At 48.4% G+C, this 27,793-nt stretch overlaps 1 protein-coding gene across 3 annotated transcripts in view; it reads left to right on the top strand.

Annotated features, from left to right (window-relative positions):
• The first annotated feature begins 136 nt into the window (after nt 1-136).
• The window catches only part of GRIPAP1 (GRIP1 associated protein 1), a 92,072-nt gene continuing 64,415 nt past the window's right edge, over nt 137-27,793 (top strand). For 2 of the 3 annotated variants that reach the window (XR_010025169.1, XM_063119472.1), the window contains exons 1-15: nt 137-418; nt 3,085-3,151; nt 5,522-5,583; nt 6,167-6,193; nt 7,225-7,332; nt 8,564-8,729; nt 10,830-11,056; nt 13,266-13,313; nt 13,426-13,457; nt 14,504-14,551; nt 14,829-14,928; nt 15,777-15,854; nt 22,788-22,880; nt 25,607-25,741; nt 26,754-26,849. Coding sequence is in view for 2 of the 3 variants with exons in the window: in XM_063119472.1 (XP_062975542.1) it covers nt 377-418; nt 3,085-3,151; nt 5,522-5,583; nt 6,167-6,193; nt 7,225-7,332; nt 8,564-8,729; nt 10,830-11,056; nt 13,266-13,313; nt 13,426-13,457; nt 14,504-14,551; nt 14,829-14,928; nt 15,777-15,854; nt 22,788-22,880; nt 25,607-25,741; nt 26,754-26,849 (1,329 nt within the window). In the remaining variant the exon portion in view is untranslated. The remainder of the gene's footprint in view (nt 419-3,084; nt 3,152-5,521; nt 5,584-6,166; nt 6,194-7,224; nt 7,333-8,563; nt 8,730-10,829; nt 11,057-13,265; nt 13,314-13,425; nt 13,458-14,503; nt 14,552-14,828; nt 14,929-15,776; nt 15,855-22,787; nt 22,881-25,606; nt 25,742-26,753; nt 26,850-27,793) is intronic. The other variant, XM_063119473.1, reaches the window with a different exon arrangement.

Raw genomic sequence — 27,793 nt, 5'->3', positions numbered from 1 at the left:
TTCCGGTTACGAATCGCCACTCTTCAATAGCACAGCTTCATCTCTATGCTTCCCCACTTCCGGTCTCCTAGCGTCATTCTCCCGGTTCCGTGATATCCTCCCCGCCCCCCGCTACCTTTCCGAGTCTTCTCTTTCGCCACTCGTTTCTGGTGAAGGAGGGAGAGGTTGAATGGAAACCCCGTCCTCTTTCCTTTCCCCTCGCTTCGTCTCTATGGTCTTTCCTTAAAGTCACTCCCGCCTCCAGCTCCAGGCGAGGGGGAGGGGTGGGTTTCTCCCTCCCTCTTTTCTCCCTCCGACATTCGGGTTTCCCTCCGCCCCCCGCTCTCCTGAGTCGAACCGAGCAGGATCCGAACCGGGGGGCGGAGGGGGAGGGAAGATGGCGCAGGCCTTGTCCGAAGAGGAGTTCGAGCGCATGCAGGTGCGTGTGGCTGCCTGGGGAGATTGGGGCTGGGGGTGCAGCCGCGTGTGGGCGTCATGGAAGGGGGCTGGAGCAGGGAAAGGAAGGCAGCAAGGCGAAGAGCCCGTTTTGGAAGGGGTTGGCGGTCCAGTGCCAGGAGGATTTGGGTCGTGGGGGAATGACTTGGGTAGCCTCCCCCCAACCTGGCGCCCTCCAGATGTGCCGGCGGCGATGGGCGTCGTAGTCCTCTTCCACATCTGGCAGGCGCCAGGTTGGAGAAGGCTGATGGTGTCCAGGCCAGATAAGCATGGTGGTAACGGATGAAGGATCGTGGTGTAGGAAAACAGGTTTCTTTGGGACCCGATTTACACTGGGGCAAACCTGGAGATGTTCCGTGGGGTGTGCATTCAGCAGGCGGTGGGTTGTGGCTTCCTGACAAGTTCGTTGTACTTCCGTTTGCTGCATTCATGCTTTATGCTTCCAAAGCCAAAGGTGTACCCCTGAAAATGTGTTGTGCTAAATGGCTCTTGGCCTTTGAGAATCATAAAATGCTGTTTTCCCCCAAGGCAGCAGCCCCCACTGAGGTTTCCTTTAAGCCTTTTGTTATTCTGCTCCCTTACAGCACTGTGGCAAACTCCCATATACTCCTCCCCATCCAAGCTCTTGCCGCTTACCTAAATGCAGGGTCTGCTGGTCTTGTGCGTACTGGAGTGCTTAGAGACAAAGGAAAACCAGTGTGCGTGCGTGCACGCACGCCTTTAAATAGTTGTAGAGGGGAGGGAATTCTAGCAGTTGCAACTTTTCTCCCCCTGCATGGCAAGCTATCTTCCAGAGTTCTTTTTTCTATACAGCTATTAAAGGAGCCTTGTAGTCAAGTCACCCTAGTGCAACCTTCCCCAGCTTCCAGGTGTGTTGGAGTACAATCCATGATGATTGGGGATGACGGGAACTTCAGTCCAGCTTGTGGGTGGACAGCAAATTGGGGAAGGCTGCCCTACTGTGTACACACAAATGCATTGCCCACCCTTCTGGGTCTCAAGGTCATTGGGAACCCAGTTCTTCCCTGCAGGAGTGGAAGGGTCTCCAGTCCTCCATTGTTTGCTTCTCCTCTCCTCTCCTTGGTTGTTGCCTGTGGCAGCTGTCTTGTGGTGCCTCGTGAGATGTTTTGCTGCTCTGCTTGTCCAGCTTTTCAGTGACAGCACGGGAAATGGTGAATGCTGTTTCCGTTGGTTTTTTTTAAAAAGGCAGGGTCATAGAATTATTCATTTATTTAGATCTCCTATCTACAAACCTTCCCTTGATCTGTTACCTCCACGCACTCACCCCAGTCCAACATCCGGAGTGCAAAAGGCCCACTGGTCCTTACTTAACCATGTGCAGAGTATTCTACAAGTTGAAGGGTTGGTTATTTTCTCAGTCGGGGTAATGCCTATTTCAGCATGTGAGTGTTTAATCCATACATACCAGCCTTCCCCAACCTGCTGCCCTCCAGATGTTTTGAATGGCAGTGGCTAATGGGCAGGAATTATGGGTGCTGTATGCAGTATAGTAATACGGAACATGGTCCACCGTTGGCGTCATTCGCATTGGAGGCCAAGAGGAAGGCAGTTCGATGGCAGGAGAAATGAGCTGGAAATGAAAGGGTGGATTGTCATGTGATGAACACAAGGGCTGTTTCTGCTGCTGTCCAAACAACTACTTGCGATGAATTTCTGATAACTGCAGTAGTTTTCTGGAACTCTCAAGACAATGTATGCTTTTTGTTTGGTGCTGAAGTGCAACTGTCTCTCTTGTGGGGGTGGGGGGAGGGGGCAAGGTAATACAGAGATCTCTTTCACATATCAAAGCATGTGGATGAAGTGGAGGAGCAGGGTTGGACTAGAGAGAGCAATGGGAAACTCCTGGGTCAGATCTGCCCATTGGAGGAGGATACGACAAGGATGATCAGGGGCCTGGAAACAAAAGCCCTATGAGGAGAGACTGGAAGAACTGGGCGTGTTTAGCCTTGAGAAGAGGGAGACATGATAGCACTCTTCAAGTACTTGATGGCCTTATAGGCCCTTCCAGCTCTGCTATTCTATGATCCTATGCCTGGCCCCACCGATTGCTAGCTAAGAGGCAAAAGAGGAGGTGTGGAGACAGTGCCAGCTGCAGTAATGGGACTTGGCAGGTGACCACTTTGGGGAGTCGTGTTTGTGGCCTTGGCCTGCCCACATCGTTTCTCCGGGACCAGAAAAAGTAGTTGCTGTCAGGGCTTTTGACACCGCCCTTGCAGTCTTTCCCAACCCTGGTGCCCCCCAGATGCTTTGGACTACAACACCTAATCCTTGGTCATGCTGGCTGGGGCTGACGGGCATTGTAGTCCAACACATCTGGAGGGTGCTAGGGTTGGGAAAGACAGCTATAATGGCACGGTAGGACCTGTGTTGGAATTTTCCATTTTTTTCCTGCATCGCGGCATCTCTCCCACTGCAGGGGGGCTTTTTGAGATCAGGGTCCGCCTCGGTGGCCGCCTATGTGACCAGTCTGCTTCTTGGCCTTGGTGTGCAAAATGAGAAAAATATAGGCTCGTTTCTTCAGAGTTGAGGACAGATGGGGGGGGAAAGGGATTGGATAGTGCTGTCCAAAAAAAACCCGGGGTCCTCGGCTGTGCCGGCTTTTTCATCCCCTGCTGTTTCTCTTGCCAGGCCCAACTGCTGGAACTTCGGACGCAGAATTATCAGCTCTCTGACGAACTCCGCAAGAACTCTGCTGGTAAGAAGGGGCTCCTTTCTCAGGCTTCCCCTCTTGAGCCTGTCAGGCTCTTCTGCTATGGCAGGGGTGGGCAGCTTGTGACCCTCCAGATGTTTTGGCCTACAACTCCCATCAGCCCAGGCCAGCGTAGCCAATGCTGAGGAATGATGGGGGTTGTAGGCAAAAGCATCTGGAGGGCCACAAGATGTCCACTCCTCCGCGGTGGAATACAGATTCTTGCTCAGTTCCTGTGATCTAGGCCGTTGCATTCTGTACCCGTCACCAAAGCATCACAGTTCCTCTTATTCCTCTTTATTCATAAGTGCTTATTATTTGCACATGATTAGGAACATAAGGAGCTGCTTTATACCGAGTCCGATAAAGTAGATAGAAGGCTGTGGTTGAAATTAACAAGGCACAATAAGGGTGATAACACTCAATCACAAAAATTCACTTAGACATGTAAAATAGACGCAATATATTAGAGATATAAGTGATATATACAACATATATACAGTTTGTAATCAATCTACAGAACAACTTCTCATAGCTGGTACATATTTTTAAATCCCTTTAAAACAAATCCACCAGTGCAAAACCTCCACAATAACAATTAATAAAGAAAAACAGAAACAGAAAAAATGTCCAATGTTACCAGCACTGAAGTTCACAGTAGCATTTTACGTATTTACAAAACTGCCTAAGAGCAATTTTTTTTTAAATAAATAGTTCAGAAGTACATCACTCATGCACAAAGACAGGCGTCTAGATGACATTCATAAGGTGTCTATCAAACATTTGTAATAAAGCATCTAATAAATAGGGCATCTATTAAACATTCATGGTAAGTCATCCAATAATTTCATAATAAGGTGTCTAATAAAACAGTTGTCCGGTTATTCATAAGTGCTTATTATTTGCACATGATTAGGAACATAAGGAGCTGCTTTATACCGAGTCCGACCAGGAGTCCATCTAGCCCAGTATTGTTGACACTGACTGGCAGCAATAGGCTCTGAAGGGTTTCAGGGAGGAGTCTTTCCCAGCCCTGCCTGGAGAAGCCGGGGATTGAACCTGGGACTTTTGGCCTGCAAAGCAGGTGCTCTGCCACTGAGCTATGGCACCTCCTCGCTTATCCCTGCTCTGTTCCATATCCAATAATGAAGCTGTGGCAGAGGAAAAGAATGATAATGGGGGTGGGTGGGAGGAGGAGGAAGCCATGGGCGGGAGTGGCAATGGAAGCACATGCAAAGCGACCTCGGTGCTGTGGTTTTTCTGGAGCGCAACAAATGAGCTCAGAATGGGATAGAATTCAGCTTTCACTGAAGAAACGAAAGTAGCTTTCCAGCCCATGCAGTTGTGAAGAAATGCTTGAAAGCGCATGGCGATACTTGATCTGATGAAATTTTAACCGAGCAAGTTGCCAAAACAGCTTTCCTGTGGTTAAAGGACTGGGGGCCACAGTGCCCTGTTTAGCTCCTCGCCCCTCCTCATGACTTGCAAAAGCAGACTCATTTAGGCAAAGTCCCAGGGGTGGGCTGGTCGCCTGCCCCGATCCTTAGAGTGAAGGGTTGCAAAACGTCTATCATTTTCTCCGCTTCCCGAAGTAAACTTCTCCAGCCTTGTACTTGGAGGGGAAGTGGGATTTCATCTTGGCCATTGTCCACTGACACCCTCCTGTTCTTCATCCCTCTTCTAGCTGTTTCTTCCTTCCTTCCTTCCTTAATGTGGCTCTGCACACATTCAGTAGGCTTAGAGCAGGGGTGGGCCGAAAGTAGATCTTCAGATATTTCAGACTTTGGGTAGTATTCAATGTTAGTCCAGTGTAAGTAGACCTGTTCAAATGAATGAGACTTCAGTTAATCATGACTGATGTAAGTCCTAGACATTTCAAAAGGTCTACTCTATGTAGGACTAACGTTAGATCCTATCCTTCAACTCCCAGCATGCCCAACCATTGGCCATAGTGACAAGGGCTTCTGGATATTGAGTCCCAAATACCTGGAGATCTACAGTACCATCTACCCACCTCTGAACTAGGTTTTTTTTTTTGCTCCTCTCATCTTGAGAGGCACCTTCCTGACAGTCTTGTTTGGGTGTTGCTGCGACAGTCCCCAAAGCCTAAGGACTACCTGTCATTTCCTATATGGAGTCAAGCCCTCTGCTCCCAAAAGTGACATGCTCACTTTGCTTCTTAATCACGGTTGTTGTTTTTTGCAGAGATGGTGCCATGAGGCCTAGAAACTTGCATACATATATAGAAACTTGAGATTCTCAAGGGTTGTGTGTTAGGTACCAGATTTCACATCCTGTTCTACATACATAGAATCACAGAAGAAGAATATCCCCGCCTCGAAAATATTTTCTCAATTCTCACCCCTTTATTTTTAGAATTAAATGGACTTCGGCAACGGGTGACCTATTTGGATAAGGAATTTTCCAAGGCTCAGAAGGTAAAGCAACTTTCTTTTGTGGAACAGGATCTCTGTGGCTGGGTGGTTGGGTAGGTGTTGAATGGTTGAAGAGTGTACCTCCTCTTTTTTGGGGTGGTGGGGGAATCATGGGATCTAACTCATTGGGCACCTGGAGGTGCTCTCTTGGCCTGGAAATAATTCACCCCCTCCCATTGAGAGTTCAAAGCTGAGGTGGCACCAAATCTGCCTTGGCTCTTCTCGAATCGAGATTCTGCAACTTCTCGAAAAAGGTGCTGTGGAATAACCATGCATCCCTTTCCCGATACCTTCCTATTCCTGCATCTTAAGAGTTGCAAGGACAGTAACGGGTAAAAGGAAATAGACGAAAGTGTTAAACTTGGACATATTGGGGAGCCTAGATGGTGGTATGATGGACGGACGTTACATACCTGCAAGTTTTCAAGAGAACCACGCAATCCATCAGTCAGGATCATAAGAAACGAGCCCTCGGATACGACCAACTCTGGGGGTATAAGGATAACTGCTCTCCCTCCCTATCTCCCTCCCCCCACCCCACCTGCCCCAAATTGGTGCATTATTAACTAGTGTCTTTCTTTCCCAGGCTCTGAGTAAGAGCAAAAAGGCTCAGGTAAGACATCAAGATGAGAGACATCTTGTGGTGCTCCCAATTCCCCTCCTGCCTCGGCCCATGCCGTCTCTCCCACCATCGCCTCTGTCACCGCCCTCATTTTCCATCTCCTCCCTGTCTACTAAGCCTTCTCCCAGATGTTGTGCCATCTCCCCACGCCCAGGGAGTAGGGGGCCTCCCAAACTGGATTTCCAACCCAGCCGCTTCCCGTTCCAGATCACTCCAGCATGGAAGAAAGCCAGGGGGCTGTTTGAAGATTCAGGATGTGGTGTCACTCTGATTATTTATTTATTTATTACATTTTTATGCCGCCCAATAGCCGAAGCCCTCTGGGCGGTTTTTGTGTAACAATGCTCTATAAATAATATGAACCGAAGAAAAGTGGGGCCTGACAGTGGTCCACATGGGATAGGAGAAATACCTTCCAAACCTCTTCTGCCGAAAGCAAGGGCGTTGAGCCTCTCTCAGCCCAAGGGCCAGATTTCATTTTGGAGACGTGGTTGATAGGGCCAAAGGCAAAGGAGACAAGGGCTGAAAACGCCGGTATGTTGTAGCATGAAGCTCTCACTGCTAGTGACTTCACCTTGGGGGCATTTCAGCCTTTTAGAATGGGTGAAAAACAGCACAAAAGTCCTTGGGGGTAAGAGTCATGGCCTTCCGGAGAAGCCAGGAGGGCCGAATGGGGAACCCTGGAGGGCCAGAGGTTCTGCCCCCGGCACTAAATGTAGAAGGGGGGCTCTGTTCTACCTGCTCCTCCCAATCCAGTATCTCTCCTCCCCACCCCATAACTGCTGGCTCTCCATCTGCAACAAAGTCCCACTTGCCGTAAGGCCCTGTATCTCCGTAGGTGAAAGTCCGGAAGGCTAGCAAGGGAGGCCATTTCCTCGTATTGTTGAGAGAAAGACGACGGAGCTCTGAGCTGCGTGTGGTTTAGGTGCTGCCCCCGGGTGGAGTGAGGGTGAACCTGAGGGATGATGTCTCTTCTCACGCAGTGTTTGTTGACCTCTCTCTCTCTTCCCCTTCCCCACCAGGAGGTGGACGCCTTGCTTAGTGAAAATGAAATGCTCCAGGGGAAACTGCACAGCCAGGAGGACGACTTCAGGCTGCAAAACAGCACCCTCATGCAGGAGCTCTCCAAGGTACCTGGCTTGCTGGAGGTGCTGCTGCAGTGGCATGAGGGGCCTGCTAGATGGCGCTCTGTGGCTTAAAGTGGCTTTTGGTGGAGAACAGCCGCTGATCATAGAATCATAGAATAGTAGAGTTGGAAGGGGCCTATAAGGCCATCAAGTCCAACCCCCTGCTCAATGCAGGAATCCACCCTAAAGCATCCCTGACAGATGGTTGTCCAGCTGCCTCTTGAAGGCCTCTAGTGTGGGAGAGCCCACAAACTCTCTAGGTCACTGGTTTCATTGTCGTACTGCTCTAACAGTCAGGAAGTTTTTCCTGATGTCCAGCCGGAATCTGGCTTCCTGTAACTTGAGTCCGTTATTCCGTGTCCTGCACTCTGGGATGATTGAGAAGAGATCCTGGCCCTTCTCTGTGTGACAACCTCTTCTAACGTGGCCTCCAGAGGATGGGCGTGGGAGTGCAAGCACTGCACCAGTGTTAGACCCGAGCAGGACAGCTTGTACATATGACGTAATCTCTTTAATCTGGCACCCTCAGCTATGGTCACAAAGGGATCTCTTCTCCCCACACCCTTCCTGGGCAAGATCTTGTTTTCCCCTCCCCTTTTTGTTCTGGGGCATCAGAGCTAGGCGAAATGAGTGGCTAGGTATAGAGAGGGATGGGTGTGCAAGAGGGCCGACCTTCAAGGTTCCTATGTAACCCATTCTTTGGCTTTTTGGGAGGGGGCATGCTTGTGAAAGGACAGAGTTCTGTTCCTCCACCACCCCAGCTGGACAATTTGATTGGCCGGTGTCATCACTGCAAAGGTTTCCCCTTCCCAACCCCCAGGAGTACGTAGGCTGAATGATCCCGAGAAGTGTTGCAGAATTCTTTTCTGCGCCTTGTTAGTGACTGCTCTCTGTGCGCTGGTTGTATTTTGGATAACGGGGGAAGAATTGTACTCCCAGGAGTTTCATGCGCCCTTTGGGTTGCTTCTAGCTGTATAAAGCTTGAAACTTTGCAAGGGGAGGGAGGCTTACCTGCACCTGTCCAAAGTACAACCGCGAGAACAAAAGAATATCGGAGGTGTTAGAACGGAGCGGTCGCTTGTGACTGCTTTTCGGAGGGTGCAGGTAGGAAAATCTGGGTGCCCATTTCTACCCTGGTGGATCTCCTTCCTCCTCCCGTTTCTCTCCCAAGTTTTTTACCTGGGATGGGCGGCAGCTGATGCTGAAAGGTATCCCTCTGGTCTCTCCAATCCAGCTGTGCTCCCAGATCGAGCTGCTGGAGAAAGAGAACAGGAGCCTCCGGGAAGGGGGGGCGTCCGCCACTGCTGCCGCCACTGAAGGGACGTCCGCAGCCAGCCCTGTGGATGGGGAGCTGCTGAGGCTGCAGGCAGAAAACTCTGCGCTGCAGAAGAACATGGCAGGTACTAGCTTTGGTTGAACTGGACTCAGCTTAAAAAGAGGGAAGCCCAGGGAATGGGGGCAGGCGGGATATGGGGGAAGGTGATCAAAGAGGGGGGCACCATGGAGAATATCTGTTGGAACCCATGTGCAAGTGCAGCACTTGCAGGGAGAGTTCTTTGTCACAGGGGTGCAGAACCTCAGGCCCAGGGGCCAAATCCAGCCTGCCGGAGTTCCAGTCCGGCCTTCTGAGATTCCCCAGATGGCCCCACCCCCGGTCGTTTGGTGGTTTCCCTGCTTTTGTGCAGTCCACCCCACCCCACCGGCCGCCATTTTAGAAGGTTGAAATGTCTCTCCCAAGGGTTAGTTACTGGCAGTAAGAGCTTTAAGCTAACATAGGCTGGTGTTTTGGCCCCGCCTCCTTTTGCCCTTGGCCCCGCCCACCTCTGGAATGCGGCCCCTGAGGGCTTCTCTGAGATGGCTTTCAGCCTCCGGGCTGAAAACAGTTCCACACCCTGCCATAGAGGATATACAGATGGAAGTGTTGTCCCAGACAAGCAATGGCTAGAAGAGTCCTCTGCCTATGGCCACAACCACATGGCCATCACAGCCCTGCCCATGTTGCACTGTGCCGACGTTGCGTTGCACATGTCCAGGGCAGGCTAGGATGCGCAGGTGGCGGAACTGGACAGGAAGGAAAGCCTGGAGCCAATGTGCTGGGGGCAGGCCATCAAGCCAGCTTGGATGCTGAAGAAGGACGGGCTGAGGGAGGGTCAAAGCTGAGCAAGGCAAGGAGCAGCAGAAATGTCTAATTTATTTATTTATTACATTTCTGTACTGCCTAAGAGCTGGTTCACAAAAGTTAAAGCCATAAAGTACAACTTAAAAGTATAAAACTTTAGCACAATATAAATGTACAACCAGAATAAAACTGAGCAGCGATGCAGAGATTTGAAGGGTAGATTTAAAACAGCAAAGTTAAAAGACTAGAATGATAAACTGTTAAAATACTGGGAAACTAAAAAGGTCTCCCCCCAGCTATGGAAAAGATATCATGTCGGTGCCAGGCAAAGCTCTTTAGGGCTGGTCTCTTGCTGGAGCTGATCCCCAACCTGGCAGGAGCCTTTCCCTGCTTCCTTTTCTCGGGGCTGTTGGGAGGCCGAAATCAGGGAAACTCAAGTGGCTTCTGAGGAGCGATTCCTGATGCCACTTCAAGTGGCTCTCAAAGGAAGGCCGTTGTCGTGTATTGTAGCTGCTCCAGCTTTCTCTGGGAGACGAATATGGCAAAGTGCGAGGCAATTTACAACGCTTTATTGCAAGCAATAAACACTTCTGTAACACAAACTAGGCACCTTCTGTGAAACTCCCCCTTAGGTAAAAACTATGCAAACTAAGCAAGACAGTTGTCTGTTCAAAGAAAAGAAAAGGCTTTTCAAATGTCCATAACTTCAAGGTGGTTGATGCGTGGACGATTTCTCATGCAATCTGTCCGACTGTCTCTTTGCCGCTAACCTCGCTGAACGTTTTAGTTTCTGGCGATTCCTAGCATTAAGTAAGGTTTCTGAATGCTCACCCCTGGAAGTTGACTCCCTGTCCACTGAAAGCATAGAATTTGGCCTTGAAGAGATAGACTCTGAAGGGGGCAGATTCTCAGCTGAAGCCTCTCCCGTGCGAACCTCCTCCCCCACTGGCTCTAACTGCCTGGTGTCTGGCTCGTCGTCTTCTGAGTCTGAATCTGTTTCTGATTGATTACCTGCATCACCTTGATGAATAACGTTGAGCTTTTGTGGGAGTTCAGGTCTGACCGCGGCTGCCTTAGGGTGGCCTGGAATCAGTCAGCCTTCTTCAGCCTTGTGGGCACAAGTAAAGCGACAGTGGTGAAGTGCTTGGCACAGGCTTAAAATCATGACTGAAAATAATTTAGCAAGGTGTGTGTGTGTGTGTGGGGGGAAAACTGTTGGTAGAGAAGGGATCAGCCTCTGGGGACCCTGATTTGGATTTTCTGCAGATTGGAGGGCATAAAGTAGATCTCCCATGTCTTCTTCTCCACCACCCCACTCTGATTTTACATGCATTTGGAAGAGCCCCCAGTCCAATGGGAGTGGCTGACCCTTGTCCCTCAGCTTTACAGGGGCGCTACGAGAAGGAAGCAGCCCGGCAGGCCGAGAACCGAGGTGGTGGGAAGGGCGATGGCTCCGTGGACCCTAACCCTGCTGGGCCGGAGGATTTGGAGCCTCAGACATCTGACGGCAACGGTCCCTCCCAGCAGCTGCTGTCGGAGGTGGAGCTGAAGTGGCAGACGGAGCGGGAGGAGAAGATCCTCCTGAAGGAGCAGCTGCAGAGCCTCGAGGTGAGCAGGGCTCCCTTGGGGACGGCGCTTCCTGAGGGAACGTGGGCACCCAGCCAGAACCGGTGGCCTTGGACGGTCAACTGCAGCTTGGAGGGAGCAGGTGGGGTGGTGGTGGTGGTTTTGCATCCTATTCTGAATGCAAATGACATGCAAATTCTGCTCCCAGAAATCTTCCAGAGAGTGCCTGTGGGAGCTGGGCAGGCCTCAGTTGGGAGTGTTGGCTTCTATTTTTATTTTATTTTATTTATTAAGTTTTTATACCGCCCAGTAGCCAAAGCTCTCTGGGCAGCTCACAAAAATTAAAACCGTGAAGAGCATAAAACAACCAACGATCTAAAAACACAAGTACAAAATACAACACAAAAAGCACAACCGGGATAAAACCACACAGCAAAAATTGATATAGGTTAAAAATATGGAACTAAAACAGCAAAGTTTAAAATTTAAGTTAAATTAGGTGTTAAAATACTGAGAAATAAAAAGGTCTTCAGCTGGCGACGGAAGGAATACACTGTAGGGGCCAAGCGAACCTCTCTAGGCCCGCGCCCACGCCTCAGATAGGCTGAGGGAAGAGGCGAAGGGGCACCCTCCTTTCCGTCTCTTCCTTCGTCTCCGCTTCCTCCCTCCCTCAGTTTCTGAGCTTCAGGGCAGCTGTTTGTGGCCTTGTCACCTCTAGGCCTGCCTTCTCCAACCTGGTGCTCTTCAGATGTTTTGGACTACAACTCCCAGAATTCCTGACTATTAGTTGGTGCTGGCTGGGGCTGATGATAGTTGAAGTCCAAAACCTGTGGAGAGCACCAAGTTGGGGAAGGCCACTCAGGCCCCCTCGATGGCCCCTTCCCAGCTGGTTCCCACATCCTCCTGAGTTGTGATAAGGTTTATGGAGAATGTATATGGCCGGGGAGGGCCACATCCAGATATTTTGGCCTACAACTCCCATCTGCCCTTGCCAGCATAGCCAGTGGTGATGAAGATTTATTTATTACACTTATATACCGCCCCCATAGCCAGGGCGCTCTGGGCAGTTTACAGAAATTCTAAAATTGAGATAAAAATGAGTATAGAAAATTTAAAATTCTAAAACGCAGAACATACACACATAAAGCATTAAAAACCGTTAAAAAACCCAAACATGTGGGTGATTAAGATGTACTGCCATATACCAGGGCAAAGAGGAAAGTCTTAACGTGGCGCCGGAAAGTTAGCAGCGTTGGTGCCAGGTGAGCCTCGTCAGGGAGATCGTTCCATCGTCTGGGGGCCACCACTGAAAAGGCCTGCAATGGGAGTTGTAGTCCCAAACATCTGGAGGACCGCAAGTTGCCTAGCCCTGATATATGGAGTTCCTATAGTAGGAAAATTGCTATATATTTTGTAATTGTTGCTAAATGGCCAGCATTAAGCTGGGCAAAGAGTCATTGGAGAGAGTAGGTTTATGGAGGGGACCCCCTGAAGGATGGAGCATCCCTTTCCATAGAGGATAGGTGCCCACCACAGTTCTCTGTCCCCAAGTCCTGTGCTTTGTGTGTGTGTGTGGTTTTGTTCTTTTTAGATCCAGCAGTGAGTGTTAGCCATTTGAATGGGGAAAAGGACACTGCTGGTGTAGGGCCCAAGTCAGCCCCAGTTTCTTGGCAGTAGGGCACAAGCTTTGATTTTCTCTTGTCTATCCACCGCAAAAAAAATTCCCCAATTCTTGCTTTATAGTCCTACCTGGTGGAGTTGTTGGGATTTCTGAGAGATCATCCACAGGGGTCCTTCTCCATGAGCCCCTGCCAAATGAAGTGAGGCAGGTGGCTACTAGGAGGAGGGCTTTCTCTGCTCTGGCTGTGGAATGAGCTCCCCAGAGAGGTTCGCCTGGCGCTTACCTGTACTCCTTTTGTCGCCAGCTGAAGACCTTTTTATTTTCTCAGTATTTTAACACCTAATTTAACTTAAATTTAAACGTTGCTGTTTTAATTCCATATTTTAACCTATATCAATTTCTGCTGTGTGGTTTTATCCTGGTTGTGCTTTTTATACTGTATTTTGTATTTGTGTTTTTAGACTGTTGGTTGTTTTATTATGCTCTTCATGGTTTTAATTTTTGTGAACCGCCCAGAGAGCGTCGGCTATTGGGCGGTATAAAAAATATAATAAATAAATAAATATATGTGAAGCCCTTTGGATGCTTGAGAGAGATGTTTTGGCTTGTCTCCGCTCCCCACTCCTGTAGGCCTCCAAGACGACCGAGACATCCCGTCTGCAGCAAGAACTCAGCAAGGTAAGGAGAGGTTTCGATATTTGGTGGGGACAATTTTGAAGGTGGTGGGGACAATTTTGAGGGGCGATTGCTGTTGCCAGTGGGAACTCACCGCCCATTCTCTCCTGTGCAGCTTGCGGAGAAGCTGAAGAAGAAACAGGAGAGGTAAGTCTGAGGAGGGAAATAGACCCCGCCAGGGAGGAGAAGGAAATTTATTTCTTACTAGTAGGCTTGAGTTCCTATCTTATTCAGCTAAGAAATGTGGCTCTTGTAATGGGGTGTTAGCACCCAGGGAGGGTGTGCAGGCCAGACTGTATCCATTCTAAGTACTTCTGGGATCTGGCATGCTGCAACTGTTTTGCATAGTTTTTTTATAAAAAGCAAGTTGCTGGTCCTCATGATTTTAGTAGGTTTTTTTTTAACTTCATCAACCACTTTTATGAAGAAATGTTCTCCCAAGGCAGCTTATAGAAAATCACTGATACCTGTTGTGGAGGGGTTCAGAGGGCACCCCCACATGGCAGAAGTCCATAGATAAGGAAATGGGGTATATGACAGGAATGGCAAAAGGGGATGGGATGCTGGGTGACAAGGAGAGCCACGGGGAAAACCGCGCCCCCCCACCCCAGAGACTGCAGAGCCTGTTTCCTTGAGCTGGAGGGTGGCCTGCTTGTGAGTGAGGCCCTACCAATGAGCAAGGCCAGAGAAGCAGGCGGCTTGTGTGTCTGGGGAACTGCCTATGACAGGCTAAGGAGCAGGTAGAGGAAGGGTGAAGGAGTTCTGTGGAGCTCTCTAGCCAAGGAGAGAACCAGGAGCCAAAAGGGGAGGAGGAATGGGATATGAGTAGCCCACTTCCCTCTAGCTGAGGCCGGGGTGGGTGGGAATGGAACATCACGACAAGGCCTGCTCTTCCTTCTTCCTCATGCCCATCATCAACAAGACCAGTTTAAAGTGTGTGTGTGGGAATCAAGCAGAAATCAAGCATCATATTACAAATGCCTCTCTGTTTTCATCAGTCAGGGGGTAAAGATGGGCTTCTTGAAATTCTTCGAAATCTTCAGCCTTGGGGAGCAGAATGAATTAATACAAAATCAGCCAATATATGACCATGCTGTTGAACTGCATCATGTAATCTAGTCACAGATTTGGGGATTTGGGTTCATGTGTTTAATTCCCCCCTCCCCCCCCCCCGCTTCATTTTCTCCTCTTAGCTTTCTGCGGCTTCAGACAGAAAAAGAAGCGCTCTACAATGACAGCAGGTACGGAGCTTGGCGATCTTGTGTTTGGGCCTAGGCACTGGCTCTGAAGTATGCTTGATGCAGAATTCAGCTGAGTTGGACCAGTTGATGGCTCAGAGTGAGCTGCATCTCGGGCCTGGCTGGGCTGGAACGAAGGCAGGTGGGAGCTTGAAACAGCTGTGGGAATAACCAAGCTGCTGGGCCGAGGCTTAAGGATAATAGTGGCCTAGGAGAGAATTGGGAGAACCTCACCTTGGTGGCCCCACTCTGTAAACAAGCCCTTACTCCCACCTTTCAGGACCAAAATTGAAGAGATCCAACAGCGGAAGGAGGAGGAGCTCAAATCCTTGCATGTCCGCAACCAGAAGCTGCAGCAGGAGCTGCAGACAGCAAACCAGGTAGGTGTCACCTTTCTCTTTTTTGAAAGGTTCTGATTCCCCGTTTGAGCCACGTTCAGGACATTTGGTGAACTGGCTTGATTCTTATGGGTCAGAAATGAAGTCCAGGAACTTTGTCCCTTCAACAGCAAATTCTCTTGATCGAGTCTTCAGTTTGATCACACGAGAGCCCTCGGTTTCAAGCTCAGCTCCTCACCCTTCTCCAGCCTCAGTTCGCTATCATCTGTACAATGGGTATAATTGTGGCCCAGCATGGCTCAAGGCATGTCGGTTTTGCTGTAGTGAACTGCCACAGCTTCTTCCAAGGAAGCCTGGGAAGTGTAGTTCCGTGAGAGAGCTGAGGTTCTCCAGCAGGTAACTTTTAGCACCTCAGAAAACTACAGTTCCCAGAATTCCTTGGGGGAAAAGCCACAACACTTAAATTGGATGCAGCATAGATGTGTCCAGTGAGAATGGGCACATTGTTACCTAGAGCAGTGGTCTTCAACTGGTCCAGACCTGAGACCCACCTCCAACTGGGACCCACTTTCACAATTGCCCAACGTGGTGGCAACAGCTTTGCCGCGACCCTTCTGGAATGACTCACGACCCGCCCACTGGTTGAAGACCACTGACCTAGAGGGTGGGACAGCTTTTTTTAAAAAAAGAGAACATAGACGCCACCATCCATGCTCTGTATCTCTTGTTAGTTCTGAGGTAGTTCCCCACTGACCAGTTCTTTTTGACATAGTTCTTCTCTCTACCTGGGTGTGTTACTGGTGAAACATCCCTATTGGAGGGGAGTGTGCTGTGAAATCTTCCTCCGGAATTCTACTCCCTGATAAATGTGCCCCTTGTTTCCTTTGCAGGGTTGCTCAGAGTTAAAGGACCAACTGCAGAACCGCCGAAAAGAGCATGAAGTGGCCCTGCAGGCTCTACAGGACCAGGTGAGTTGCCCCTTCCCTGACCCCCCCCCCCCCTTCCTTGAGAAACTCTGGCCGGTATCAAGCTATGATGTAATGGCAAGATGTGCATTTTTCTATTATCGTGAGCCTGTGTGAGGTCATTCATCTCTCTGTTAGAATGTGTATGTTGCCTTACAGCCCAGGCGGTGTGAATCCAAAGTTGTTGTTTTTTACAAGGAAGCAAACCAAAAAAAGTGGAATTCTGTGACCTGTGCTTGCATATCTTCTATCATTCTGGTTTGGCTTTCCTTGTGATGGACAAAGACAACTCCACCCTACTCCTAAACATTGAAAACTTTATTCAGCCATTCCACTGACTTTTGAGATTCTGGGAGGCATTGCTCTCACAGTTCCAAGCACACTTTCACAGACATAAGGACTAGAAACTTGCAGCTTGTTAAAAAGGCAGGAAGAGCTTTCTGCCCCGAGGATTGTCAAGAAAGTTTCAGCACTGATTTTCTCCAATCTCAAGTGATTAAAAGTCAATGCAAAACGGAACATTCAACGTCATCACAATTAACTCTTGTCTTTGAGGTATTTTGTAGTCAGGGAAACAGCAATGCATAAATAAATGAGGCTGTTTGCTATCAACTAATCCCATGTTAGAGGAAATCAAATATATCTGCAAATGAACTAAATTCATTTGGTCCAATATATATTTTTAGTGGACGTCTCCGTCTCTCTCTCTCTCTCTGTTTCACTTTAACTGCAAAGATGTGCCAAGATCACACTGGTAGTCTCTCCAAAAAGGATGTTCCTGATGATCTCCTAGCCGCTTTTGTAATCTGAGGATGTTATGTCCAGTGTCTTAATTCTTTTTGTGCACCTTGTTGTCTTATTTCACTCAATCAACTGGTGACATGGAACTCTGGGGGAAAGTGACCACGTCATACTTGAATTCTTCATTTTAAAGGAAGCAAAAGCTGAGTACATACACGTACTCTGGACTTTAGGAAAGCTGATTTTAATAAACTCAGAACTATGATTTGTAAGATCCCGTGGCAAGCGGCCCTAATGAGAAAAAGAGTCCAAGATGGGTGGGAGTTTTTTTTTAAAAGGAAATTTTAAAGGCACAATTACAAACAATTCCAACAAGGAAAAAAGATAGAAGACAACAGAAGATGTCAATGTGGCTTTACAAAAAGTTTAGCAATGACCTGAAAACAAAAAAGGATACATATAGGAAGTGGAAGTAAGGCCAGGCTACAAAAGCAGAGTACAGACAGGTAGCATAGAAGTGCCAAAATGGCATCAGGAAGGCTAAAGCTGAGAATGAGCTGAGACTAGCAAGGGATGCTAAAAGCAATAAAAAGGCTTTCTTCAGATATGTGAATATTAAAATACAGAGGTAAGAAATGGTGGTTCAACTGCTTAATGAGAATGGCAGATTAACAGATGACAAAGAAAAGGCTGAAGTGTTCAATTCCTACTTTGGCTCAGTCTTCTCCAAAAAGCGGGTCTATGACCACTCCCTGGCAAAAGTGAAGTACAAGCTGAAGAGGCAGGATTGCAGTTTGAGATTGATAAACAAGTGGTCAAGGAACATCTAATTTCTTCGAACGAGTTCAAATCTCCAGGGCCCGATGAACTGCATCCAAGAGTAATGAAGGAGCTAGCAGAAGAACTTTCAGAACCACTGTCTATTATCTTTGCGAAATCATGGAAGACGGGTGCGGTCCTGGCCAACTGGAAGAGGGCTAACGTTGCCCCTATCTTCAAAAAGGGCAAAAAGGAGGAACCTGGGAACTACAGACCAGTCAGTCTGACATCCATCCCTGGGAAAATTCTGGAGCAGATTATAAAGAAGTCAATCTGTAAGCACCTTGAAAATAATGCAGTGATACTAGAAGCCAGCATGGATTTGTCAGGAACAAATCCTGTCAGACTAATTTGATCTCATTTTTTGATAGGATAACCTCCCTTGTGGACTGTGGGAATGCTGTGGACGTCATATATCTTGACTTCAGCAAAGCTTTTGACAAAGTACCACATGACATTCTAATTAACAAACTAGCTAGATGGCTAGATGGAACAACTATTAGGTGGATTCACAGTTGGCTACAGAATCGGACTCAAAGAGTACTTATCAATGGAACCTTCTCAAACTGGGGAGAGGCAACGAATGGGGTGCCGTGGTTAGAGCCGTGGTTTAAGGTGTCTTCTGAACGGGGCCCTCCTCTTCTTGCCCTTCAGTTTCTCATTCACTAGTTGCTGCTGTGCTGTTCTCCCTTGTCCACCTTCCTCTTCCACTCCCATCATTCCGTGTCCTTCCCTTCAGGCTCAAGCCATGATGATGCAAGAACCTTAGTGCCACCCCTTGTCAGAGCCACATAAATATCATGTAGAAATATTGGTTCTGAGGAGGGATTCTCCCATGGTGAAGGGGCCATAGTGCTGTCTCCTACCTCCCTGTGCACACAGCTTAAATTCTCCATGCAGAGAGAAGCATGGAGTGACGGTCCAATTTATGCCTTGTGCCGAGAAAGGCATGGAGCAGTTGCTCTTGCTGTGTGCCTTTCTCTGCATGAGTTTCTCCATGTAGAGAGAGGCACGGAGAGAGACTTGTGACATTCAGGGGGTGGGGCTTGGGGAAGGGGCGGGTCTGCCACCAGGCACCGTCTGGCTGTTGGGGTGTGTGAATTAGAAAGCAGTCTGGCCCCCCCGGAGCGGAACTGTTCCCCACCTTTGCCAGATATTCTAACGGTGAGCTCCTCCTCCTCCATGTGTGGATACTTACACAGCCAAAACAGCACCACCCAGACACAAGAAAGATGCAGCAGCAGACTCAAAGGAAGTCCAAGGTTTTCAAAAGTGCAAAAAAATATTTAGGAAAAAAATGGGTGTGTGTGGACCCTCCCCCCCAAGAGGAAGCATGTGTAGTGGCCATAGAATGTTAACTCTTGAGAGGAGAGAAGCAATAAAACTGGGACATGGTAGTGGAATGGAGCATCCTAGAAATGGGCATGGCTGGTTAGCTGGAAGACTGAACAGGCACACTCCATACTGCAACTTTTTGTTGCAGGTTTCACGTGTGTCTTATAAATCCTCCCTGACCTAAGTGGATGCAAATGAGATTGGACAGTCCAACCTGTCCAGCTGTGAGACTTGTGCATCAGTGGTCCAGTGTGATGAGGACACAGAGGCTCCACCTTATGCATCTTCTCCAAGCTCCATCCAAGCCGCCCACATCAACTCCCCCTCCTACTTTGGACAAGAAACATTCCTGTCCCTTGATGTTCATGTCCGCAGCTTGTTCTTCCGAACAGGACATGCTGTCTGACTTATAAACACGCAGAGGCCGCTGTGATGGGCCTTCCACTCCTACCAAAACGGTGCTCAGTGCGGCTCCGAAAGGGCCTTTTCTGCAATGGCAGGCAGACTTTGAATCTCTTGCCCTGGGGAAACCTCACAAGCCCCCCCCCCCCCCCGCTATGCGTTCAAGTGTGCTCTGAAAACGCTTATGTTTTATGATTAATTTTAACCTGGATGTGCTGGTATGTGATTTTCAAGAAAACTTTTTAGCTGAGCGGTGATGTTTTTGTTACATTGCGATTTTAGTATTATTTTTTTTTTACTGATTATGCGACCTTGAGCAGAGCAGCCCTGAGTGGGAGCGGTGGGGAGCAACGAGGCAGAACTGCTTGCTTGAGCTGGCCTGGGCAAAAGCAGGGCCGTAGCCTGGGGAGGCTGTATTTTTACACTTTCTCTCCCTTTGACAGCAAAGGGTGCGGGAACTGGCTGTAGCAACTTCAGTACTGGTGTAGCTGATGGGGCCCCCCAGCAGCTTTGGATCCAGCAGACTCAAAAGCAGCTCCTCCCTGCCCACCGAATTCCCCATTTTGGGGCTTTCTGCTGGCTGCCATTGTTTTGGTGCAGCAGCTGTGCAGGCACAGTGGGGAACTTTGCAACGGAATCACATGAGTTTAGATTTCTATGAATCTGACCTGCCGCTGCGGTCCATCTTACACAAATGCGCAGACGAATGATCTAATGTAAATTAGTGTATTAGTGGAAATGGAATGAAATTCTGTTAAAAAAGAAGATGGATTGAAAGACACCTGACAGTCCACAAAACACAGAGTATATTGGAGAAAATCCACACATCCCTGCCTGCCTGCCATCCTAAATTCCTCCAGATGCTGATGGTTTAGGATTGTGCTCTTACTATTTTAAATTTTTGAGTCATACCTTGTAAGCAGTTTTCCTAAAAGGTGGTGTATAAATATATCCAATAAATCTGTGAATTGGGCTAGCTGAATTGATTTGTTGTGATTCACATAGGGGAGGGGATTGTCTCTTAAATGTCGTGGTTTCACGTTGCTTTTGGTTACTGTTCGGTAAATCCCTGGAGGGGGGCGATTTCTTGAACTACATGTTGACATTCTGACTTCTGCATCTCAGTTCGTCTTCAAAATTCATGTGTGGCATTTACTTTTTTAAAAATCAAATCAAATCAGAATGCTTGTTGTTTTCATAGTGCATTCTACACACTCTGAAATTGAGATCAGAAGTGGGAGCAAAGATAAGACCTGATATATTAAGAATATCTCATGATTTTTTTAGAAAAATCTTGTACCTCAGTGAAATTAGGAATGGTTTCTTCCCTCCTTCCCCTACTCCTCCCACCAAAAGTATTATATTGCGTGTGTTTCCTTCATTCCTTTGAATTATGAGCTGAGCTTTACATATTATGCACTAAAAGCTGTAATCCAGATTCTGTGTCGAGAAAAGCTGAATTCTGTAACTGGAATAATTTCTGCAAATTGGTTTACCTCAGATGCTGGGGCATGGTTCCTTCCCATCAGTGGTGGCCCCTCCTGGTGTGTGTGCCTCAACATATGCCCAACCTCGCCAATTACTGGCGCCGGACCTCCCCTGCCTCTGGGAAATCTCCGTATTTGAGATTTCACAAGGTTTTTCCTATACAGTTTTCCAAGCCAAATTTCACAATCTTAAGGACTATACATTTTTTTAAAAAATGAAAGCTGTGTTTTCTGAGGATGCTGAATTCTGTGTCCATTTCAGTGTGTATGTGGCATGGCTGCAGGATCATGAAACACACAGCTTCGGATGTGACCTGTGAAAACTCCCAGGTTGCTAAAATCCTGACTTGGACTGGCTCCCATGTTTCCCAGCTCTGAATATGAATTATGTGAGGTAGAGGCTAAAGAGAAGCTTCTCTCTGATAGGCTAGGCTATGGGCTTTTCTTCATACCTGAAACCAAGCTAACTGTCGTATTAGAGAAGGACCTTAAAGGGTTCCACTCAGTGGTCAGACAGGCACAGTAAAAACCAGGAGATTTTCTGCGTTCCCAGGAGTATACAGATTGGCTGGCTGGCTTGAGCCCTCTAGACTATTTTTTTTTTTTAAAAAACCTTCATTTAAAACAGGGGTGCAGAACCTCTTCCAGTCTGAGGGCCGAATTCCATCTTGGAGAAGCTCCTGGGGGCTGCATTCCAATGGCGGGCGATGCTAAAGGCAAAAGGGGTGGGGCCAAAATACAAAAAAATACCAGCATATTTTAGCTTAAAGCTATAACTGCCAGTTATGAAATCTCGAGAGAGGCATCTCAACCTTTTGGAATATAGAAGAGGTTTGGGTGGGGAATTGCACAAAAGCCAGAAAACCACCAAACGATCAGTGGTCGGGGGAGGGGGAAGGGGTGGGGCTAGGCCAAGGGGGTGGGGCGATCTGGGGAATCCCGGAGGAGCAGATTTGGGACCCCAGCAGGAAGGATTTGGTCCTCCGGCTTTAGCTTCTGCACCCTTGCTTTAAAATATACAGATGTGGGGGCTCTTTGTTCAATGTGTGTCAAGATCAGGCCACTGCCGGGAACCAGAACTTGGAGAGTTTGTTCTCGTAACACCCGGGCCCTGCTGGCGAGGGGTTGAGTTGGAATCTGGAGTAGAGCAGGCAGGAAGCTCAGCACCGTTGGTTCAGGGGGAAACATTCATTCCAAGGATTTGTGTTTGGACTGACCTGTTTAAACCTGCCAATCACGGCCCACATTCCTACCTCTTCTGGGCCTGAAGGTGGCCCTGGGGCTTGAGCACCACGCAATCCTAACTACTTAGGCTCTCAGCCTGTGGCCTCAGTCTGATCATGGGGTTCCTGTTTGAACATCCAGGTCTTCTGCTGTTCTCACTCGGTCTGAGTTCTAGAGTGCCATAGGCGACATGGGTGAAGGTGTGTGTGGAGGGGCCAAGCTCAAGGCCTTAGCCGTTTATCTGTATGACTTTCAGGCAAGTGGTCCTGCTAGGTCATTGTAGACTCTGGGCTTAATGTTCTTACAGGGGGGCCCTCCCTATTTCAGTGGTAATTACTTCACTTCAGAAATATGGCACTGGATTACCTCACTTCAGTGGATTACTTCACTTCAAAATGTGATAAGACAGCCTAGCTACATTTGGGACCCCTTTGCTCAGTGGGGCCCTTAACTCCCACACCAAAGGCCTGAGCCACGTACACCACTGCCTTCAGAGGCCTAACATTCAGCGATTCTTTTCCTACCTGTTCGCCTGCCATGTTTCTTCCCTCAGGCCTCTGTCTTCCTAAGGGGCTTCCCCTCCCTCGTCTTGATTTGCATTTCTCAAATTTACATTCTGTCCTTATTTTGAGTCTTTAATAAGTATGGCTTATTAAATAACTGTGTAGATGAAATTTGCTTTGTTTTGTTAGTCTCTCTTTCTTTTTTGTAACTGCCATTCGTGTCAACTTTTTTTTAAAAAAAAAACTTGGTTTCCAAGCGATCGAATCCTGCTTTTCCTTAAAACTCCCTAGCGCAGTGTTGCTGCCTCCTGTGTTCTGCTCTGTATTTTTAATCTTTCTCTCTCCTTTCTCTCCTGCTTTGTTCCCTCTCTTCCTTCCTCTCTGGCTCCTTTCCTTCGCCCGTCGTCGGCCTTGTGGGGCCTCAGGTTGCTTGCCAAAGTGCAGAGAGCCAGGAGCAGGTTGAGACCATTCTGTCTGAGAACGATGCTCTGAGAACCAACTTGGCAGCGTTAGAACAGGTACAGAGCCGTCCTCCCTGGAAGCAAAGTGCTCAGAGGGTGGTAGAGGGTGGTGGCAGCGGAGACCAGGATGGTAAAGCCTGAGCTGACAGTCCTGTTTTCTGTGTGTGTGTTTGTGTGTGGATGTGCTGTGTCCTATTTTCGGTTGAGCGTGGGCTGAAGGGGCCCTATGCGAGCCGAAAGTCAAGGCAAAGGGGACTTCAGCCTCCACACTTGCAAGCCCATGCAAGCACTCACAAATTCACACTTCACAGTGTGAACAGCAACAGTGCCCCACGTTTAAGCCCTCCTTGCTCCCATTCATGTCCTGCTTGTGGGCTTCCCACGGGCAGGCGTCTATTTGGCCTCTGTGTGAACAGAATGCTGGAGTAATTGGGCCCTTGGTCTGTTCTACCATGGCTCTTCTTATGTTCTTATTTCCTTGTCTCTTGGTTGTACGTGACAGTGAAGGCTGAAGTGCTTAAAACAAACAAACGAATACCTGAAGGGAGGTACTCAAGACTAATCGAAATGCAAAAAGCGAACTTATTCTCAAAAGTGCCAAAGGGACACTTCTTTATTTGAACCCAAGGCCTTGATACTGTATGAAAGATAGTCATTACCTTCGTAAGCTGCCTTAGCCTGTTTTCAGCCTTTGCATTTTCTAAGATTGCCCCTGGCGAAGGAGCTTTTTGTCTCTGAAATGTTTTGGGTTCAAATAAAGACATTTCTCTTTGCCACCTTTGAGAATACATTCTCCTTTTGCATTTTGTGAAGTGCTTAAAGCAACTTGTGGCCCTCCACATATTTTGGCCTTCAGCTCCCACCATCCCTCATGATGCTGGTTACAGCTGATGGGAGCTATAGGCCAAAACATCTAGAGAGGCACAAGTTGCCCACCCCCTGGAGGGTTTTGCCCCAGCCTCTTGTGCTGTCCACACTACCAGGGAGGAGCTTAAAGAGCCCTTTAGGCCTTCGTCTCAGCTTGGGGAAAAAGGGGCTGGAGTGGCATCAGAGCAGACTGAGTACATGTGGGTCTTTGAAGGTCAGAGGCTGTGCTGCGCAGGCAGATGGAAAGATTCAGGGTGCTAGATTTGGCCTCCAGCTTCCTAACTCTCGCCTAAGGCTCATGCCTGAGTCTCTTTAGGACAGTGCTGGCCAGCCTATTCAACAAGCATGCCACAAAGCAAGTTCAAAATAGGAAAGCGTGTCACTGTATAATGCATGCTCCAGTAAACATGTAGCTCCTCCCAGTGCCTTGGCTTGGATGGTACTTCGGTAGGGGAGGGCATAATGCAGAATTGTGTGACATCACTGGACAGATGCAGGCAACGTAACCATGTTCAAGCATCTTTGGGGAAAGCCAGCCTGACCTTGCAGAGTGGTTGCGGGAGAGTCTCCTTTTCCCAGCCTCTGGTTTCTTGTTTCGTCTTATTTTGTTGTCCATAAAATGGGCAGAAGAGCCCTTTCTTTCAGTGGCTGTTGAGGATAAGCGCAAGAGCTATTTTCTTGGTTAAAAGTGCTGCTGTACAAATCATTTTGAGTTCTGCATTTTTAGTGGCACAAAACAAAGGTCCCTTGTGTCTCAACCCACAAAGAGGTGCTGTTTTTGGGATTCCTGATTTGCCGTTTCTGTTCCTGTTTATTTTGGTTTTTTTTTAACAGGATAGTTCAAAATTCCCCTGTCTTTCTGTATTCCCTTTGTATATAATAGACCCGTGAGAAGCAGATAAAAATTGTGCTGGTGCTAAAGCCTGTGCCTTGGTGACCTAAACCTAGCCCAGATGAAATTGCTTTGCCAATTCTCCATTCCGGGATATAGAATTAACTCCAGAAAAGAAATCACAAAAACATCAAAGAGTTTTCTGGCACCTCAAAGACTTTTCATATGTTGTGGGCTTTTATAGCTGAACACCTAATTTGGCCTGGCGCATGCTCCCAAATTTCTAACCACAGTTAAGAGAGAAGCAGCAGACTGCAGATTCATGCATTTCCTCTCTCTAATTCCTCTCTTCTTTAATGTAAATTATCCCTGGTTTCCACCCTTCTCCTGGCTGCCCATTGCTTCAGGGATATGTCTGCAGCCACCTTAATTGTGGTTAATGCTCACCAGGGTCTCTTCCATCACTAGGAATTGAAGCTGGTTTAAAAACTGGTTAACAACGAACCTGGAAAGCCAGTTTTCCAGTGAGGCTAAAAGGTAAAGGAAATGCAGGAGGCGTTGCTCTCTTGGGTGTCGCATTGTGGCTGTTTGCACAAAACACTAACCTGCACCCAGTGGTTGAACCGTGGGTTGTTTGTTGAGCCATGGGTTACCGTGTTGTTTGAACCCAGGATGTTTTCCTCAGAGTGGCTTGTTAACCACCCTGAACAACCCACAACAAACCTTGGATTCTCAAGGTGGCTTCTTTGAGAAAAATAAGCCAGACTGCATGCAGAAAATTCCCTGGGTTCAGACAACACACTAACCCAAGATTCAGCAAACAGCCCACGGTTCAACAATAACCCATGCTCAACCACTGAGTGTGGGTTAGTGTGTTGTCTGAACCCAGTCATCGAGGTGTGACTGGGTATTTGCAGTGTGTGGGGGGTGGGGTGTGGGGTGGGGACCCTTTGGAGCCATTTCTAGGTCTGTAAATCCCAGAACACCAAGTGTGGCTTTGAGGTGGGGTGGGGGAGTGTTACACAGCATCATGTGATTTCCTCAACCAGCCCTGAGGCCTCTCTCTTTCCCTCTGGCCCTATAGATCCAGACATCCAAGACGCAAGAGATGAATCTGATGCGAGATCAGGCGGCAGCGTTGGGGGCAGAGCTGCAGCAGCGTCAGAGTGAGAAGGAGGCGCTGGCGGCCCAGCGGGACGACCTCAACACACAGCTGCAGGTAGGCCAAGGCATAGAGGGGTAACATCTCTGGAAACGATAGGATTTCTCCCCCTTGAGCAGTTTGCTCTTGGGACGCTGCTACACGGGGGGGGGGGGGAGGGGGAATCCAACTGGCTGCTTTGCATATTCTGGAGGGGAGACAGGAAGCGCTTTTTATCATGTTGTGTTTCCTTCTCACCCCACCACCCCGGGCACAGTATGCAAAATGGCCAGTTTCAGAACCTCTGCTGCTCAGACAGCCAGGAGCAGCAAGACGGGAACACTCTATGGTACGAGCCCTGCTTCACTCCCCATCAGAGACCCTCTCCCCAACTTCTTCATTTTCTACCCCCCTCCCTTGTCTCCCCACTTTCTTGTTCTTTGATCTCTCCGCTCCCTCCCTCCTCCTAGTCTTCTTCCCTTTCCCTTCTTTCTTTCTTTCCTTCCTTCCTTCTTTCCAGCGACTTCCTGTGTCCCAGTCTTGGTCCTGGGCACTCTCACCTGTTTTTACCGCTTGCGTGTGTAAAGCTGTTCAAACGAAACCTAGTTATAACTGATTTGTGTTAAATTGGTTTCTCCTGCAATCTCCCAGGTTGAAAAATTCTACCTGTCTATCGCTCTGAAGGACTTAGTATTTGGGGGAGTCAGAGTTTGAGGACTCAAAGGGCTTAGTTTAAAGGCTGGGAACCCGTGGCCCTCTAGATATTGTCAGATTTCAACTCCCATCAGTCCCAGACAGCATGGCCCATGATGATAGGTGTTGCAATCCAACAATATCTGGAGGGCCCAGAGGTGCCCCATCCCTGATTTAGCTGACCTCAGAATAGCTGTGAAAGGTGGGTCCAGTGTGTTATGGGAAGACCATGTTCAGTTTGTATGATATGGCTGTTTGCAGCCTTCTGCCAGAGGCCTACGAAGGATGCTCACAGAACTGGGATGCTGCTGAATGAAGAGTTCGTTTGGGGGCAGGGGGAGGGGAGGGAATTGTCCTAGAGGACAGCAGTGTGAGCCATCTTGGCTTTCTCTCTTAGGAGTCTCTCCGGGCCAACTCTCGCCTCCTGGAGCAGCTACAAGAACTCGGGCAAGAAAAGGAGAGACTGTTACAAGACCTTGAGGAAGCCAGGAAGGTAAGTGAGGAAAGAGGGAGGGGCTGGCAGAGGATTTAATCTTGTTTTGGAGTCCAGTTTAACTGAACAAATGCAGTACTTTCCATACTGTGCGTCTCCATTCAGATGTGATGTTTGGCATTTGTGTGCAAGAGGAGCAGAGCCTTGGGCTCATGCGCTGCCTCCCCTTCCTGTCATGCGCTAGGATTTCTAAACCGACCTCCTGTTTGTCAGCAAAACATAGTCCCCCGTTGTGTCTCAACGTGGTGCGTCGTGGTTTTCTCAAACCATGGTTCACCCTTAAACCAGGATCACAGTTTGATGTTGGTATATAATAGTGAACAGGAAGTCAGTTCAGAAATCCCCAGATGGGGAGAAGCGTGTTTGCCTATATTCACACACAGTTGTTTGCCATTGTGTCTGAATACGGCCAGCATTATTCTTTGCCGCCCCAAAAACCCACCGCAAGACAGCTCAGATTCTTGCACATGCTGACTACTGGAAACCTACCCAGTTCTTCTGCTTTCCAGGCTTTCTCCCAAAACTGCCCACATACTTCCAAAGGTCTCTCTGCGACCATGAGGGCTAGAAACATGATGTTTGTGTTTCTTTGGTTAAAATAACAAAAAAAACCCACCCCCGACCCATATCGTATGGATTCAAATTACGCACTTCCTGATCAGACATGTATAATCATTTACACTTTCCAAGATAAACAATACTCCTCTCACGAAACTGTGAGGTATAGCTAGGAAAGGTGATGGACTTGGCCCCCAGCTTCAGGAGGCTGGGCTTGATGCGCCAGCATCTCTTTGACTCTACACTCAGGTCCCTGGTTAAGCAAAGACATTTTGGTGCCTGGGGAAAAGGCCAAGCTGACGCTCCCCCCCCCTGCCCTCCCACGTACAGAACCCACGTGGACTGGCAGTCGAAGCTTGCTTTAACACTGACTCTTACTTTAACTC

This window comes from Elgaria multicarinata, chromosome 3, assembly GCF_023053635.1.
Source record: "Elgaria multicarinata webbii isolate HBS135686 ecotype San Diego chromosome 3, rElgMul1.1.pri, whole genome shotgun sequence".
NCBI lineage: Eukaryota > Metazoa > Chordata > Lepidosauria > Squamata > Anguidae > Elgaria > Elgaria multicarinata.
The sequence above is the reverse complement of the archived record's forward strand: the minus strand, read 5'-3'. Positions and strand labels throughout refer to the sequence as shown.